Source organism: Camellia sinensis, chromosome 14 (genome assembly GCF_055761805.1).
Source record: "Camellia sinensis isolate YWXY chromosome 14, ASM5576180v1, whole genome shotgun sequence".
Taxonomy (NCBI): Eukaryota; Viridiplantae; Streptophyta; class Magnoliopsida; order Ericales; family Theaceae; genus Camellia; species Camellia sinensis.
Genome location: NC_138974.1, coordinates 11345536 through 11363624, shown reverse-complemented (window position 1 = coordinate 11363624; position 18089 = coordinate 11345536). Strand labels below are relative to the sequence as shown.

Sequence of the window (18089 nt, the reverse complement as noted above, 5' to 3'; positions counted from 1 at the left end):
TCCAGTCAGTTCAAAATTCCCTCAATATGGCTCAACTATGCCAGACGGCGAGAAGAAGAAAACAAAGAACGAGAGAGCGAATAAGAGATAGAGAGGCCGCTACTTCCTGCATCCCGTCGTCTCGCCGTGGCCGTCCCCCCGCTGTCACCACCGTCCTGCCGCCGCCGACCCCCTGCTCTAACCGATTGAAGAAAATATAGGTATTTAGAACATACAATCCCTGTGATTATATTTTATATATATATATATATACATTATACAGTGAGAATTTGATTATTACATTGAGAATACATTATACATTATATATATATATATACAGTAGTTTAGATATATATATATATATATATAGATAGATAGATAGATAGATAGATTTAGAACAATCCCTGGAGAATTTGATTATTTAGAACAGGTATTCATTGTGATTATATATATATGTTATATAGATTTATAGATAGTTTAGGTATTTCCTGGATGAAATGAAAAATAATCCTCTTTTTTTTTATGGGTCTATTAAGTAGTTAAATTCAAAATTTCAATCAACATATGTTTAAAACATGTTTAGAACAACCTGTGCTATGTACATGAAGAATTTGATTATTACACAAGTTCTGAACAGGTTTTTTTGTTTAGAACAGGTATTCATTGTGAGTATATATATATTATATAGATTTATAAATAGTTTAGGTGTTTCTTGGATGAAATGAAAAATAATCCCTTTTTTTTTGTATGGGTCTATTAAGTAGTTAAATTCAAAATTTCAGTCAACATATGTTTAGAACAGGTTTTCAAAATTTCAGTCTACATATGTTTAGAACAGATTTTTTTATTATTGCACTTAGCATGCCTTGATTACCTTATTTTTTTATTATTACATATGTTTAGAACAGGTTTTTTTATTATTGCACTTAGCATGCCATGCCTTGATTATCTTTTTTTTTTATTATTATTACATATGTTTAGAACATATTTTTTTATCATTGCACTTGGCATTTGGTTCTTGTTAATTTCTAGTTTTTTTTTTTGTTTTCCTTGATTATCTAATTTCTGTTATTCCTTGATTATCTTATTCAGTTTGTATTATTTTGCAAACATAATTTACAGTTTTTATGCTAATATTGAGCACTTATTTATTTTTTAAATGACTTGGCACATTGATATGGAACCTAACAATGTTGAGAATGACGGGGGTGATTGTGATTGGAAGCCTAGAGTTTGCATGGCATTTGATACAGAACAAAAAGCATATGATTTCTATAATGCTTATGGAGGAAGGTTGGGCTTTAGTAGTAAAAGGGGCTATGTAAACAAGAGCAAAGAGGGGCAAATCACTTCAAGGCAATTTGTTTGTAATAAGGAGGGATTTCGGGTTGTCAACAACAGAGATCCATTAACAAAAAATCCTAGGCAAGAAGTGAGGACTGGTTGTCAAGCCCGACTTGTCATTAAGTGGGATAAGAATATTCAGAAATTTTTTGTTAGGGATTTTGTTGAACAACATAATCATATCTTTGTACCAGCAGAATGTACGCATATGTTACCATCCCAAAGGAAGATATCGGCATCACAGGCAACCGAAATAGATTTAACCGAAAAATTTGGAATCCGTCTTGATGCTGCATTTGAGCTCATGGGTAATGAAGTTGGTGGAAGGGAGTCGCTTGGGTTCACAAAACTGGACCAAAAAAATTATTGGAGAACGAAGAGGCAAAACAGTTTAGCATATGGGGAGGCAGGTAGCATTTTGCAATATTTTTGTGACAAATCATTGGAGAATCCAACTTTTTTTTACTCAGTCCAATTAGATAACGAGGAGCAGATTACAAACATATTTTGGGCTGATGCTCAGATGATCATGGATTATGGGCAATTTGGTAATGTTGTGACTTTCGACACTACTTACAAGTTAAATAGTGCACATAGACCATTTACGTCTTTTGTTGGATTTAACCATCATGTATGATGAGACCACCGATTCTTTTAGATGGCTTTTTAGAAGATTCTTAGAGGCAATGTCAAGTAAGGCTCCAAAAACAATTTTTACGGATCAGGATGCTGCAATGGCTAAGGCCATACCTATTGTCATGCCTAACACAACGCACCGCCTTTGCACTTGGCATTTGATGCAAGATGCATTAAGGTATGCAAATTCTATCTTCAAGGATAAGGCGGTGAAGGATAAGGGGATGAAGAGTGTTTTATCCATGTTTATGCAAAATGTAAGCTGCAATGGCTAAGGCCATACCTATTGTCATGCCTAGCACAACCCATCACCTTTGAACTTGGCATTTGATGCAAAATGCATTAAGACATGCAAATTCTATCTTCAAGGATAAGGCGGTGAAGGATAAGGGGATGAAGAGTGTTTTATACATATTTATGCAAAATGTAAGCTGCAGATGTTTACACAAATAAAATTTATGAAGAATTTCAGGATGAGTATGTCAAGTCCCTTGAAGTAAACATTGAAGAAACTGAAAATGATGATGAGAGTACCGTTTATACGGTTCTTGATAGTGATGGTATAAAGGTGAGGAAGGTGAGGCAGGAGTGTGATGGTTCAGTTACTTGCAATTGTAGGAAGTTTGAAATGAAGGGCATTTTTTGTAATCATTGTTTGAAGATCCTTAGAGACACCCTCAAATTCAAAGAGATTCCTTCACAATATATTCTGAAGAGATGGACTAAAAAAGCAAGAGCTGAAAATGTGAAAGGTAGGTATGGGCATGATATTAAGGTTGATGTAAGATTGCATCAAACTTCACGCTATAGATCATTGATGGCAATATTCAGAACAGTAACGTGTAGAGCTTCTGAAAGTAAGGAAACATATAATTTGACGGTAGAGAAAGCGGATGAATTAATTGCAAACATTGAAACCATGTTAAGCGCAAAATTCAATATGTCTTGTTCAAATACTATTCAACAAGAAAGCCCCTTCGACACATGCCCCGAAAGATTTGAAGTGGATGGTGTAGTAGATAAAAATATAGTTCAAGTAAAAGGACTAAAGAGAAGAGAGTGCACTAGCAAGGGACGAAGGCGGACAAAATGTGGTTTGGAGCTTGCGTTGGCAAAGAAAAATAAAAACAAGTTCACATAATGCTTCTCAAACTTCCATGTCTGTTACTCCTCAAACTCCTCCCTTATTTCCGGCAAGTGCTCTTGAACCACCTCCCTTGTTTTCGCCGAGTATTCCTCAGTCGGCTCCTTTATTTCAAGTGCTCCTCAACTTCCTCCATTCTCGCCGAGTGTTCCTCAAGTTAGAACTTCTTCGTCTTAATTTATGTATCTGCCTATGATGTAAGTTAGTTTAATAAGAAGTTTTATTATCTATTTGTAGATGACTATTATCATTTTAAATTGATATGTGATTGTTATTGTTGCAGCCAAGTTTTCTTCGTCATAATATGCCTTTTTCAATTCCATTGATGTATTCCGTCTATGGAACCTATCAAGCATTGCTTAACAATGCAAGCGGTTATGACTTGCAAGCCTCAAATAGTCCCGCATGTAATGAAGTAATTTATTTTTCACCTTTCCTCTTTTATTTTGTCATTCATTCATTTAAAGTTCCATTTTATTTTATGGTTCCTTTGATGTAATATTATTTTTTTTTTTTAGGTACTATATGGTTGTGGTCGTGGTTGTGGTCGTGGTCGTTGTCGTGGGCATGTGGATCACACGGCAATATCTTAGCGTTGATTTTTTTTGTTGGATATGTAATATTGAAAACCTTTCATGAAATGTTGTTGAAATTTTTCTGAATTTTTTGTTCAAATGTTGTTGAAACTGTTGCTCAAAATTTGCTGAAACTTTGCTTGAAATGTTGCTGAACAATTGATGAAATGTTGCTGAAAATTTGATGAAATGTTGCTCAATTTTGCTAAAATTTTTGTTCAAATATTGCTAAAACTGTTGCTCAAAATTTGCTGAAACTTTGCTCGAAATGTTGCTAAAATAATGCTGAAAATTTGATGAAATGTTGTTGAAAATTTGATGAAATTTTTGTTAAAATGTTGCTGAAACTTTGCTTGAAATGTTGCTAAAATAATGCTAATAATGTTGCTGAATGTTGCTGGAATTTTGCAAAAAAAAAATTCATGAAATTTTGGTTCAAATGTTGCTGGAAATTTTGTTGACATGTTGCTCTGAAATGTTGCTCAAATGGTGCTGATTGGCAAACAAAGCAACCATTATTTCAAATAAAGCAACCATTCTTTGTTGACAAACAAAGCAAAGGCATGACATGTGCATTTCAATCAACATTACAACAATCAACATTAATACTTAATATTTAGTCCACAATCAACATTACACTTAATATTTACACAATCAACATTACACAATCTTATACTTCAAGTCAACATTACACTTAACATTACAACAACATTACAACAATCAACATTACACTTAACATTACAACAACATTACACAACCAACATTACCACATTGTGCATTTCAAGTCCACAATTTTACACTTAATATTTAGTTGACAAAAGAAGTCCAAATCCAAACTTAATTTACACTTAATATTTAAACAAGAAAAGAAGAAGTCCAAATCCTATTAATACTATTACAATGGCGTAGTGGAACTGTTCCCGAAGTTGTCTAATCTCTACAATCATTTGTTTCATTTCCTTCCTAAACTTTGTAACCATCTCTTTCAGCTCATCATTGGATACAATTAGTTCGTTGACTAAAGGCTTGATATTACAATTTTCGTCGCTTTCCTCCCTAACCATCTTCAACCATTCACACTGTTTTTGTAAAGGCATCCACTACTCAAAGAAGCCGCATCCATTGGTGTTGTTGAAAGGGCAAGCAAAGTATACCATACTTGGATTTTCCTTTGACTCTGAAATCCTGAATGATGCTCTTACCCTGCAACGACATTTTCGATTTCTAAACTGAATTTCACTAGTGTCACTCATAGATGTATTTGATGTTGACATTTTTTAACCTAAAATAACAACATATTATAAAGGTGAGATCAAATTAGCCTTCTTCACCAATGTTAATATCTAGACAAGAACAATAGAACAACAAAAAAACAGCAATGAAACACCAATATCTACATTTAGTTCATCCCAAATCTTATACTTCCTTTTCTTTAAAAAACTAACTCATAATGTACGAGAAAGTTACCCCAATATTTCCTAGAAATTAGGTGTAACAATTCCAACACATTTTATTTTTTCTCTCATTTTTTCCCTTTTATTTTTTCATTTCAGTCCATTTGTTTCTGTTTTGTTGCAGAGGCTGTTTTAGCTTTTGTGAAATCTCTTCTTTAAATGGTAATCCAATCAATCTACATTTTTCAACAGGATCTCATTTCTTCTATTATGCTATTAATTGTATGATGTATTCTATTTCAAGGCCTCATTCGTGCATATTGGACCCAAACTAAGAACATAAATTAAATTGTATAATAAAGAGTTTCTATAGGTACAGATATATAAATTCAAGAAGGGGACTGCAATCACCACTTCTTTTATTTTAACTGTTTAATATCACAGGTACATAATTTGATTTCCTTAAAAAATTATTTCTAAACAAGGAACAATGGTTGAATATTAATATAAAGGGGTAATACAAAAGGGTGCAAAAATATTTAGCATTTGTCATTCAACATTCAAGAATCTATTGCACTAAACAAAGATCAACAACCACAAAATCATTGAATTTACCATTTTCTAATAGTTCAACAATAGACATTAATCAACGCCAAAGAAAACAAACTTAATTGCATATAGCATTCTCTTACATTCCTCTGTATTCCAAACTGAAAATGCCCATTTTTTTGCAAACAAGATAATCAAGATTACCATTTGCATACATAATTTTTTTTTTTTAAAGTGTAAACATCTGCACACTTTCCATATTTGCACAAATGAAGCTCAGAGGATGAACCACTATGATCAACCACAAAAAACTTGATTTCAACACCCTCTCTCTCTCCATCACTATCTTATATACCTAAATACAAATAACTAATCACACACACACACACACACACACACACACACACACACACACACATATATTTATAAATTTCTTTGATGATTCCAATCATCTACAGTTCGGCTCCTCTAAGCATAGATTTGAAATAAATCATGTAAAAAGTCTCAAATCAAAACCCTAAGAACATATTTTTTGATTTTTCCCTAATTTTTGGAACCAAAGCCCTAATATTTGAAGTTTGGAGGATGAACGAACCTGTGGTTTTTTCCTTCAATCTGTTCGAGTATGGGGACCCCGCGGCGTGGCAGCGGCAGTGGCGACAGTAGCGCGTCGGGGGTGGGAAACTCTCAGCCCTTCTCTCTCTCTCTTTCTCTCTCTAATGCTTCATATTTGCATTTGCAAGAACCTTCAATGTTTTGAACTGACTGAATATATATATTTTTTTTCAAACTACTCACCAAAACGACATCGTTTTGGTGAGTTTTATTTTCAGTTGTTGGATTAAACACTTCAGGAGATCACTGCAGGGATTTACTCCAGAGGATCCTTACGCAAAGTTGAAACCCCATTAGATATCTCACAATCTCTATCTCTCTCTCTCTTTTTCTCACACAAATAATCTGTCTCTCACTCTCAATCTCTTTCTCTCTATCTTACCCAATTTCAAAAGCCTAATACCGTATTGTAAATCAACCCTCAAATACCCAATTTTATACTATATTGTAAATCCCTTTTGTGCAAATTTTTTTTTCAATTTGTAGTTTTTCCAGATGGATAATTACGAAATTTATTCTAAGATTGAAGAATAAGGCTAACAAATTTATGCATGTTTCTTCTTTCAATTTTAATAGTTGATACAATGACTAATTGAGATGCAGTGTTAGAATATTTCTTATCTACTTCATTGTGATTAAATATTTTTATTTGTCTCTATTGTTTTGCTTTCTTATTTAAATTTTATTATGGTTTATGGAATTTTGTTTCTTCGAATCACCACAAGACTTCTATTTTCTATATATGTTATATGTTGATAATAAACTGTGTGTATTGTATGTGAAAAGTTTCTTTTATTTTTTATTTTCTTATTATTATTTTTGTGCACACAACCTGTTTGTTAAAAAGTTCAACTGAAACTTGTCTTTTGAGTTTCAATATAAATAAAACCCTTTACTTGCTCAATTGCAAATATTTTTTATAGAGTGTTTTTTTTTCCTTCATTTTTTCTATATATAAATATTCTAACACAATTTTGGGATTTTTCACAAGAATGATTTACTTCAACTATTCCAACTATTTAGTGGACTTTACCAAAGATAATAATCAACTTTTAAGTGGACTTTACCAATTACTGGCATAATACTTTTACAACATATTTAGATAAAATTCTCAGTATGTTTAGTTGTGTAACACCCTCAAAATAATACATAATATCAAACATTTCAGACATGCATTGATATAAAAGAAATCAACCATTTCTATTTATCAGAGTAATTCTTACAACTATATTACATGTTAACAACAAAAGCAAATGCCCTATGAGCTTACAGCTTTCCAAGTTAACACTTGGTTACAAAAAAGAAGAATACTAACTCAATACATATTAAGCCCTTGGCTGGAATTTACATGTAATACATCAAAATAAACAAAAGAAAGAGTCTTCAACTCTCATTATCATCCAAGCTACGTCCTTGGAGGTGGCATACTACCTGTACCTGAAAATAATGTCCCATAAAGGGTGAGCCAACGCCCAGTAGAGATATGCTAAACACAGCATGAGCAATAACTAAGACATTAGCAATTGATAAATGTTTAATTTTCGTATACCAATTCATAACCCATTTCCATCTCATGACCACTACGTTCATGTTTCATTTCAGTTTCCATTTTTTATCAATTTCACAATTTACATCAATGGCTCAGAACCTGGCCAACCACTTATATGAGACAGTGACTCATATTAAACATTTCTCATTATCACAATAGATAAACATACTAGTTGTATCAACATCTCAACAGGTAAGCATACAAGCTGTACCCACATTTCAACAGATATGCATATTAGCTATATCAACACTTCCAATGACAAGCATATGAGCTGTATCAACACTTCCAAGGATAAGCATATGAGCTATATCAACACATTATCTGACAAGCATATGAGCTGTATCAGTGGAGTCCATCCCCTATCTCCTCCCAAACAACATCCTGTTTAGAGGTCCATCCCCTATCTTCCCCTAAACCGTGGAGTACATCCCTTATCTCCTCCCACACACACAATGCATATATACACAAAGGTCATATATACAATCAATCAATACATAACGTTAATGTATTCTGTCAACCGTCATACTCTATGACATATCCAATTGATTAGTTTTAGTTTGCCTAATCATCATGCATTGTCTACAACAATCAAAACTACCCTCCACCGGTAGCCTAAGCAATTATTTCTAAACAGATAATAAAAGCTCCAACAGATAAAATATCAATGTTTTCAAAAGTGAGCGATTTATAAATCCAACTCCATCATTTCACAACATAATGAGCCAATTTCATTATTTCCAACTCAATTCCATAAGTTCACAATTTTCCAAAATTAATTATACCAATTAATTTTAAACAACAAATTAGGACTTTTACCCCCAACTCTCGATATTAACCCAAAGGTTCCAATATCACCAACCAACAACAATATCATCATTTTGAAACCCAAAATGCATATTATGAGCCCAAAATCATAAAACCCTCTTTAACACATTTTGAAACCCTAAGTCCCAAAATCAACCATTTAAACAATAGGCTCAAAATCTAGGTTAAAACCCATAAGAGTGAGTAGGAATCCCTACTTCAAAGATGAGACCCAAAGAAGAAGATGGTGAAAACAAAGTTGCTCCAAACCACGAGTTCCTCGGATCAAAAGATAGCCCTCGACGATGAACAACCTTTTTATAAAGACCAAAGGTGAGGAGAACACCCTAGCTAGATCAATATCTAGAGAGAATGCAAGGTTTTAGAGAGAGAGGCTCTCAAATGGCCTTTTCGGAAAAGTAAGAGAGAGAAAAGATGAGAAAAAGTGATTTAAAACTGCCTCACAGCCAACTGATATACGATATTCCCGCTCGAGCGGAAAACACAACGCTCGAGCGTCAAGAACAAAAACTAGGTCTGCTCGAGCGCAAAAGGATCCGCTCGAGTGCCAAGACACAAGAATAAAGTAAACCCGCTCGAGCGCGAAAACCAGTTCGCTCGAGCGTAGATTTCCCCTTCCCATAACTTACACCCAAAGGTACTACCCGCTCGAGCGCCAAAGTACCCGCTCGAGCGCAAAGCAAACCGCTCGAGCGTGAAAAACACACCTGCAGAAGTTTTGCAGGGACACGAAAAAACTGGAAGTGTGCAATCTCCGCTCGAGCGCAAGAAGACCCGCTCGAGCGGACCTCCTAAAAACTGGATAACAAGGAATTGAAACCAAAGCCTAACCAACCTGTAACAACCCTGCCCAAAACATCCCAACACTCAATCAAGCGGAATTAAAGGACGACAACAAGATAGATACAACTACCATCATCACGGAACCGAGTCCAGAATACAACAAAACAGTAAAGGGACAACCGGGATCGCTATAAGTTGTATGGTTTTTTTTTTTTTTTTTTTAACTTTATTCTATTATTTTCTTGAAATGTGATTTAACTTGAGATACTTTCTGCATAAAATATATTTTCAGGTACCTTTTTTTTAGTTCGCAAAGTGTTTAGACAAATATTTTCATTTATCAATGTACAATTATTCAACAGGTGTGGAGTCTATAAGCATTCAATGTACTTTGTATACTTATGAGACCCAATTTGTGGAATAAAGTTATTATTTTTGTTTATTCCTGGTGGTTACAACCTTCTATTAAGAAGAGAATGCTGCTCATATAGTATATGTCACGGTAGGATTGACTGAACTAGAACATTGGTGATATAAGGCAACTAATAAGGCAATCATGTTTTGATTCTTTGCTAGAGAATTATGTTCTTCATATATTTTTCCCTACTAAAGAAAAATGAAGGTAGCGTTTGGTAGAGTTTTATAAATGTGATTTGAGAGTATGAGTTGTATTTTGAGTTTGTGTGTTGTGGAATTATGATTTGAGTGTAGAAAATTTGTTTGGTTATGATTTTTAAATAGAGTGTTGAAATATGTTTTGAAGATGTATTTTGAATTAAGTTTTGAAAGTTTGATGTGACATGTGAAATAAGAAAATTTGTTTGGTAATGTGTTTTAGAAATAGTTTTCAAAACTTAATTCAATCAATAATTTATAATCAAACACACAACTCATATATCGATATCCGTATTTTTTATCAACAGTAATAACCAAACTATTTTTAAAATACCGAAATTAAAAATTGATTTTTTTTCAGTAATTTTTTTTTGAATAATTTTTTTTTCAATTTTTTTTTTCATTTTAAAATAAATCTATGTCAATTATTTTGTGTCAATTAAATTTTCTATCAATTCATTTTTTACGCCTGTACAAACATCTTCTACAATACGTTTTTTTTATTTTTTTTCTAAAATTTTGTTAAAGTCAACAACTTTTGAGAATATATATTAATAAAAATTAACATAAATACACTAAGTTTAATATTTTAAAATAGAAATCATAACGTAAACCTTACAAAACATTATCAATTTTTTTTCTCATTTGTTACACGTTATTAATTTAGTAATAAAGTCGTAACAGATTGTTCAATATTTGTTCAGTATACGGATGTAATATTATTAAAAAATTATTAATATTATAAAAAAATAATAGATAAGAAATAAAAAGTAAAAAATAAAAATAAAAAATAACCTGAACCTTCTGAACCTTCAGAGTAGCTTCAGATAGTTGAACACCAGGAAGTCGGACCGGGACAACCGGGCGGTCATCCCATCTCACACCAATTCCCACTCGGTGGAAGCTCTTCAGAGAAGAAATATGAGGTTCACGTGATACAGAGAAGAAATATGAGGTTCACATGAAATTTTCAGAGACCATGGAGAAGGACATGGAAGCTTTTCAGATCAAAAGAGGAAGAAGGCATAAACGTTAAAAGTGGAGAACTGAAGTACAAGCTGCCAAACGGGTTTCAAACTATAATTTGAATTAACACGCGGAATTGCATTTTGAATGTTCTATCCAAACGTGAAGCGGGAGTTCACATGTTGAAAGTTAATTTGAAAATACAAACAAACAGAGCCAAAAATTTTCAGTATACAGGTTCAGCTTGGGATGAACTCAAGCACATAAGACAGGCGATTAGATTTCTGGTATTGCATCATTTGCTCTGAGTACTTAAAAGCTTTTAGCGGTGCTTGTTTTGTTAATTGCATTGAACAAAATAGTGCTAGTTGTTCCTACTAAAATATATACCTTTTGTCTCAACTTCTCTTCTTTCATTGTTTTTCTATTCATTGAACCTCAAATTCCTTGATTTGAAATCGATATCTATCCAAACGGACCCTAATGGTTTCTTCATGTTTTTCTTGTTTGCATATCCATTAGCAATTGATTAAATATGGAACTGAAATCAATCTTTTTTGAGGTATGTAAAAAAAAGACATCAATCACTCTTTATGGTCTAGTTTTTGTCTTTATTTTTGGAGTCAAAATTATAAAATTAAAGGAGTCTTTGTTTTCTCTTTATAAATTAATTGTATTTTGGTTTTTGAGTTTGCAACAAATTATAAATTCGTGAGTACTTTAGTTTGTCGATTTGGAATATAAATAGCCAGAACTAGAGCAATTTTCAAGCTATTTTCTTTGTATATGTATATAAAAATAATTTTATAACTACTTTGAAACTCTAGGGTAATTTTCTGTATATATTTTCCCTTTGTACTAAATTCTTGTTGTGTTAAGGTTCTAGTCTCAATTGCTAATCTAGGTGGTACAAAGATTGATTTTGAGAATATTGACCTTGTATACTTTCATTGCGAATGAACTTGATAATGTTGCTTTCATCTTGAAATGTAACTTGGTTCAATTTGTAATTGTACAGGAGAGGTAGATGACACTTATACATAATTCATGTCGTTCATTTATGCTTTGTGCAAGAACATTTTCCCTGTATCTCTAAATCTTATTTTATTTGAATAATTGCAGTTATATAAGAGAAAACGAGGATGAAAGAAAGGTTCCTATGGAGATGGAAGAATAGAAATGGAAGAAAATAGAGGTTTTTCTTATATCTTCAATTTCAAATTCTGTTCTTTTGGATGTGAGAGTTTCAAGCATTGCACGTCGCATAAAGCAGCTCAATTATCTTGTCGAGGCACTCCAGGTGAGTTTGTGTATATAATTATTTTTTTTAACTGTATAGTGTTTACTACAGTTGTTAGATTTTCCATGTTAAAGTGATGTAGTTTTTGAATATTTCATGGTGCACATAAATGAGTCATGGTAAAAATAAATGACTAAAATGGGGTTCAGCCAGTTGCCAAAAGGTATGTTTCTTTGGCAATTAATAGCTTTATGCTTTTGAAATGGGGTTCATCTTTTATAATTTGGTTAATTTGTTTATTTCTTTCAGCAAGTTATTATAGTTTATATTTTTAGATTTTATTCAATTTTTTTCATAAAGATTATATTAAATTTTACTAATGCTCTATTTTAATCCGTAAACGTGAAGCCGTAAAGGATGGTCTTAATATGTGTTGAATGCATAGCAATTAATATAAACCGAAATGGATTAAGGATTAAGAGTGTTATAAGAATAGAGAGAGAGAGAGAGAGAGAGAGAGAGAGAGAGAGAGAGAGAGAGAGAGAGAGAGAGAGAGAGAGAGAGAGAGAATATAACTCTGTATATTTCAATGAATGAATATAAGTGAATACAAGACTCCTTTATATAAAAGAAAGATAAGCTAATATGGTAATGTGCAATATGGTAATAGCATAATATGATAATGCACAATACGGTAATATAGATATATACAACTAACACCCCCCCTCAAGCTCAAGGTGGTAATGCAAATATCAACTTGAGCTTGGAAAGTAAGTCAGAAAAATGTCCTAGAGGATGAGCCTTGGTGAAGATGTCGGCTGTTTGATCAACAAAGGTAATAAAGATAAGACGAACAGTGCCACTAGTAACATGTTGCCGTATGAAGTCACAACCAATCTCAATATGCTTGATGCGATCATGAAAGACATCATTATGTGCAATCTGAATAACACTCTGAATGTCACAATAGAGATTAGTGGCAGTAGGATGAGAAACTTTCATATCAGAAAGAAGCTAACGACGCCACACAAGCTCTTGAGTAGTGTTAGCAAGAGCACGATACTCAGACTCAGTACTAGAACGAGCAATAAAAGTTTGCTTTTTGTTATGCCAGGCAATGAGAGAGTCACCCAAGAAGAAGCAGAACCCTGTAGTAAAATGGAAATCAGTGGGATTTCCTGCCCAATCTGCATCAGAAAATGCGTATAGCTGTAGAGAATAGTGTGTTAAGTAGTGAAAACCATGAAACATATTGGGTGTTTGGGAAGTTGCTATTTTAGTAGGCTATTTTAGTTTTTGACTATTTTAGTAGGCTAAATTTTTTGTGTTTGAAAAGATTATTGGATTGTTTTTTAGTTGGATGTGATGTTTGTGAGAAAAAAAGTGAATTGATTATGAATTTGATGTGACATTTTGTTTTATTGACTATTTTAGCCTATTTTGTCTTTTAGTGTTATTTTAGCCAAAAAAGCTAAAAAAGTTTCTTCCCAAACACCCCCATAGTACGCCTTTGGGGTAGTGCAAAACGCAAACCAAAGCATTATAGTATAGAGAGCGAAAAATAGCTATGAACTGACTGACAATGTGAATAACATAGACAATGTCTAGATGAATAATCGTGAGATAAACAAGACTGCCAACTAGCTGACGATATAAAGTAACATCAAATAATAAGTGACCATCAAGAGGTGTGAGATGAGTCTGAGGATCAACTGGAGTAGGCGCAGTCTTGCAATCAGTAAGACCAACAAGAGCTAAGAGATCAAATGTATACTTGGCTTGGGTGAGACAGTAACCAGAAAGATCTTAAGAAATTTCCAAGCCAAGGGAAGTAGCTAAGTAGACCCAAATCTTTCATCTCAAACTGGCGACTAAGGAACTGTTTGAGATTAGAGATACCCATTGTGTCATCCCTAGTGATGATTATATCATCCACATAAAAAAAAAAGAATAATAATACCACGCTCTATCTTATGTATAAACAAAGCAGAATCATGGGTACTGGAGGAGAAGCCAAAGTCACGAATGGTAGAACTGAACTTGGCAAACCAAAGATGAGGAGCTTGTTTCAAACCATACAAAACACAACAAAGTTTGGAAACTTTGGTAGACGGAACTGAGAAACCAGGAGGAGGTTGCATATAAAATTCCTCAGTGAGATCACCATTGAGAAAAGTGTTCTTGACATCCATCTGACAAAGACTCCAATGACGAACAGTAGGAATGGCAAGGAGACTGCGAGCTGAAGTAAGACGCGCAACGACGACAAATGTTTCCTCATAATCAATCCCATATTCTTGAGTAAACTACTGGGTAACAAGTCTAGTTTTGTAACACTCAATGGAACCATTAGAATGAGTTTTGATCTTATAAACCATTTGCAACTAATAGCACTCTTTCTAGGTGGAAGGTCAACTACATCCCAGGTATGAGTTTTATCAAAAGCCTACAGTTCATCAGTCATAGCTTGTTGCCAAAGAGGGTTAGAGCAAGCCTCTTAATAGGAAGTAGGTTCATGAGAAGAAAAAACAGTAGAATTAACAATGAAATCACGAAGAAGTATAGAAAGTTGTGTTACCTGAGTAGAATGATGAAGAGGTATCTCTGGTATAGAAGATGATGGAGTAGAATCAAGGGATGCAGGAGACTCACTATGAGAGAGAATGAAAACAGGAGGTGGATGTGGAGGTGGAGCAAGAGCAAGAGCAGGAGCAGGAGCAGGGAGTGGAGCAGCAGGACCAGAAGTCAAAGCAGAATCCTCAGGATGGGTCGGAGTCATCATGTTGAAAGTAGGGTCTGTATCAAGCTCATCAAACAAAAGAGAAGGATCTGTAAAGAATGGTGTAGTAGGAGGAGTGAATAAATACAACTTAGATAGAGAAGAGAACATTTTGTGTTCCCAAAATACCACAAGACGAGAGACATGGAGACAATGAGAAAGAGGATCCCAACAATGATAACCTTTATGTTCAATTCCATATCCCAAGAAACAATACAAACGAACACGATGTTCTAATTTGGTACGCTCATGAGGTTGAAGAAGAACAAAACAAGTACATCCAAATACACAAAGACCAGTATAGGCAAGAGGTGTGCTATACAGATGCTCATATGGGGTTTGATTGTTGATAGTAAGGGAAGGGACACAGTTGATAGTATAAACGATTGTGAGAGCAGCTTCTCCTAAAAAACGTTCAGAATAAGAAGAAGATATTAAAAGAGCAGAGACAGTGTCTAAAATATGGCGATGTTTACGATCAGCACGGCCATTTTGTTGGGAGGTACCAAGACAAGAATAGTGGGAAAATGTACCATTTTGATGAAGAAATCTCAAAAAAAATGAGTTTCTTTATATTTTTGGGCATTAGCAGCACAAAAAATTTTGATAATGGAAGAAAATTGAGTTTTGACCATTTGTGAAAAATCATAGTATATTTGGTGTAAGTTAGAACGAGATTTCATAAGAAATAACCAAGCAAAACGAGTGAAATCATCGACAAATACGATAAAGTATTTAGATTCCTCCATAGTGGTATTAGGTAAAGATCTCCAAACATCAGAGTATATGAGATCAAAAGGTACATGAGACATAGAGGTATTAGTATGAAATGGTAAAGTAGGTTGTTTGGAAAGTTGACAAGATAAACAGTCTACTTTATCATTTGGAACAAGACATTATTGACCACTTGAAACTAGAGATCGTAAATGACCAAAAGACACATGACCTAATTGAGAATGCCATAAAACAAGAGCGGAACTAGTAGTAGCAAGAGCATCAATCTACATAAGAGAAGTACTGGATAATGAAATGCACAGATGTATGAGCTCGTACAGACGACCATATCTACGACCTATTCCAAGAGTCCGTCCTGTCTTCGGATCCTGCACAACATAACTAGTTAGAGAAAATAAAACAATGAGGCCAAGATCACATAATTGACCAATAGAGATAAGATTAAGTATAAGGTTAGGGATCGGATAAGTGTGAGACTGAGAGATATTAGAAGTGGAGATATGACCTATATAACTAGCATACATTTGAGAGCCATCAGTAGTGTAAATAATTGGTAAATTAGAAGAAGCTGTAATGAAAGAAAAAAGTGTAGGGTCAAAGGTCATATGATTGCAATAAACTAAATCAAAATACCAAGAAAAGGTACTTGGAGTGACTGGGAGAGCCGTATGGTGTACCAGAAGTAAAGGTAGAGGTAAAAGTAGAAAAAACCTTTTTTACAATGGCTTCAATATCATGAAGAGTGTAAGTTAGTGAATGTGCAGAAGAGCGACCTGGAGAATATTGAGTATATGGTTGGTGATGAGTAGCACTTGAGGCAAAGTAAGCCGAAGAGTGATACTAATTATGAGTCTTAGGTGGTTTAGAAGAACCACTGTACTGAAAAGAGTTGTTTGAATGATCCATGGAGTGAGCAAAATATGACTCACAAAAAAGGTCTAGTGGTGTCGGAGTAGAACTGGGTAAAACTGAGTGGACTAGTGAATCCGAAAGGTCAAAAACAACCAGGAAGCGGGCCAAAACAATTAAAATAGGGTTGAAAATAGATTAAAAAAAATAGTCGAAGTAAGAAACAATGCCAATAGGGGATAGCACGTGGTGCACGTGGTGCACGTTAGTAGAGGAGCGCGCGACCCAATATAGCAGGCAAGAGGTGTGATACATTAGAGACCAAGGTTAACGTCAACGATGACGTTAGAAACATGCGGTTCACGATATCAAAGGAGGACACGGTGCAAGATAGCACAAGGCGACTGAGGACTTACGTCAGCTGCTGACGTAAGAGGGAACAAGAGGCGCGCAGGGTGCGTCTGGCAGCGACACAGTGCGTGGCCAAACTTTGGACGGCATGTGGTGGCGCGTGTGAGCTCCAATGAAGATGATTCTGGTGGCGTTGGATTTGTCTTGAAGTTTGTATCACAAGATACAATTTTTGAGAAAAATTTTGAAAATTTTGTTTGGTTCAAATTTTTTGAATTTTTTTTCAAAATCACTTTCTCTTTCCTATTCATCAATCAATCACTTTTTCTTTCTCTTCTCTCCTTCTTAATCACTTTTTCTATCACACGCATCTACTCAACTACAACAAAATGTTAAATCATCCCAAACTCCCAAACTTCAAAACTATTTTCAAAATATATAACCAAACAAACCAAAAAAAATTCTAAACTCTCTCTCCAAAATATTTTTTGAAAATTTATCTCAAAACACAAACCAAACACACCCAGAGTCTAGTATAGTCCAATCGTTGAAAGAAAGAAGGACTAAATATGCAGAAACCAACGTGAAAATGAATTAGTCTATCGGAGAGACAAAAACAACGTGAAGAAGAAGATGAGGCTATGAGGAAAAACTAGGCTCTGATACCATGTTATGAGAATAGAGAGAAACTGAGAGAGAGAGAGAGAGGGAGAGAGATGTAGACACCCCATTTTGACCGACCTTAAGACTCAGACGTCACTGATTGAGCGCTCGGTGATATTGCATATTGTGCTCATTCAGAAGTTTCAGAGTCCCGGCTGCAAGCCTTGCCTCCGGACTTCCGGACTCTTTCGTGCCTTGCCTCGGTTTGCGAACCAGGCTCTGTTTTCTCTGTTTTCTCTTCCCGAAGGGAGGGAGAGGTCTCGTAGCATCTCTCAGTGGCCGTAGGCTACGTTTCATGGTCGTAGGCCATTTTTCCCGTTTGGAGCCCGGTTTTCGATTTTTCAATGCCAACGGCCGTGTGCCTCGGTTCGGGACCACCTAACCACCTCCGTTTGCTCCGGTTTTTGGTATAAACCTTATTTCCTCCCTTTTGAGGAACACTATGGCCCGAGAGACCAACTTCGTGGTCGAATGCCACCTCCGGTGCTTAACAGTCCA

The 18089-nt window shown here is 34.6% G+C and overlaps 1 protein-coding gene across 1 annotated transcript; it reads left to right on the top strand.

Annotated features, from left to right (window-relative positions):
* The first annotated feature begins 1156 nt into the window (after positions 1 to 1156).
* LOC145806794 (protein FAR-RED IMPAIRED RESPONSE 1-like) lies at positions 1157 to 12151 on the top strand. Its single transcript, XM_082904610.1, has 7 exons — positions 1157 to 1954; positions 2049 to 2216; positions 2432 to 2995; positions 3387 to 3518; positions 3622 to 3684; positions 11879 to 11997; positions 12097 to 12151. Exons 1-7 carry the CDS (start codon positions 1157 to 1159, stop codon positions 12149 to 12151), a joined length of 1899 nt encoding a protein of 632 aa, XP_082760736.1.
* Positions 12152 to 18089: the final 5938 nt, after the last annotated feature.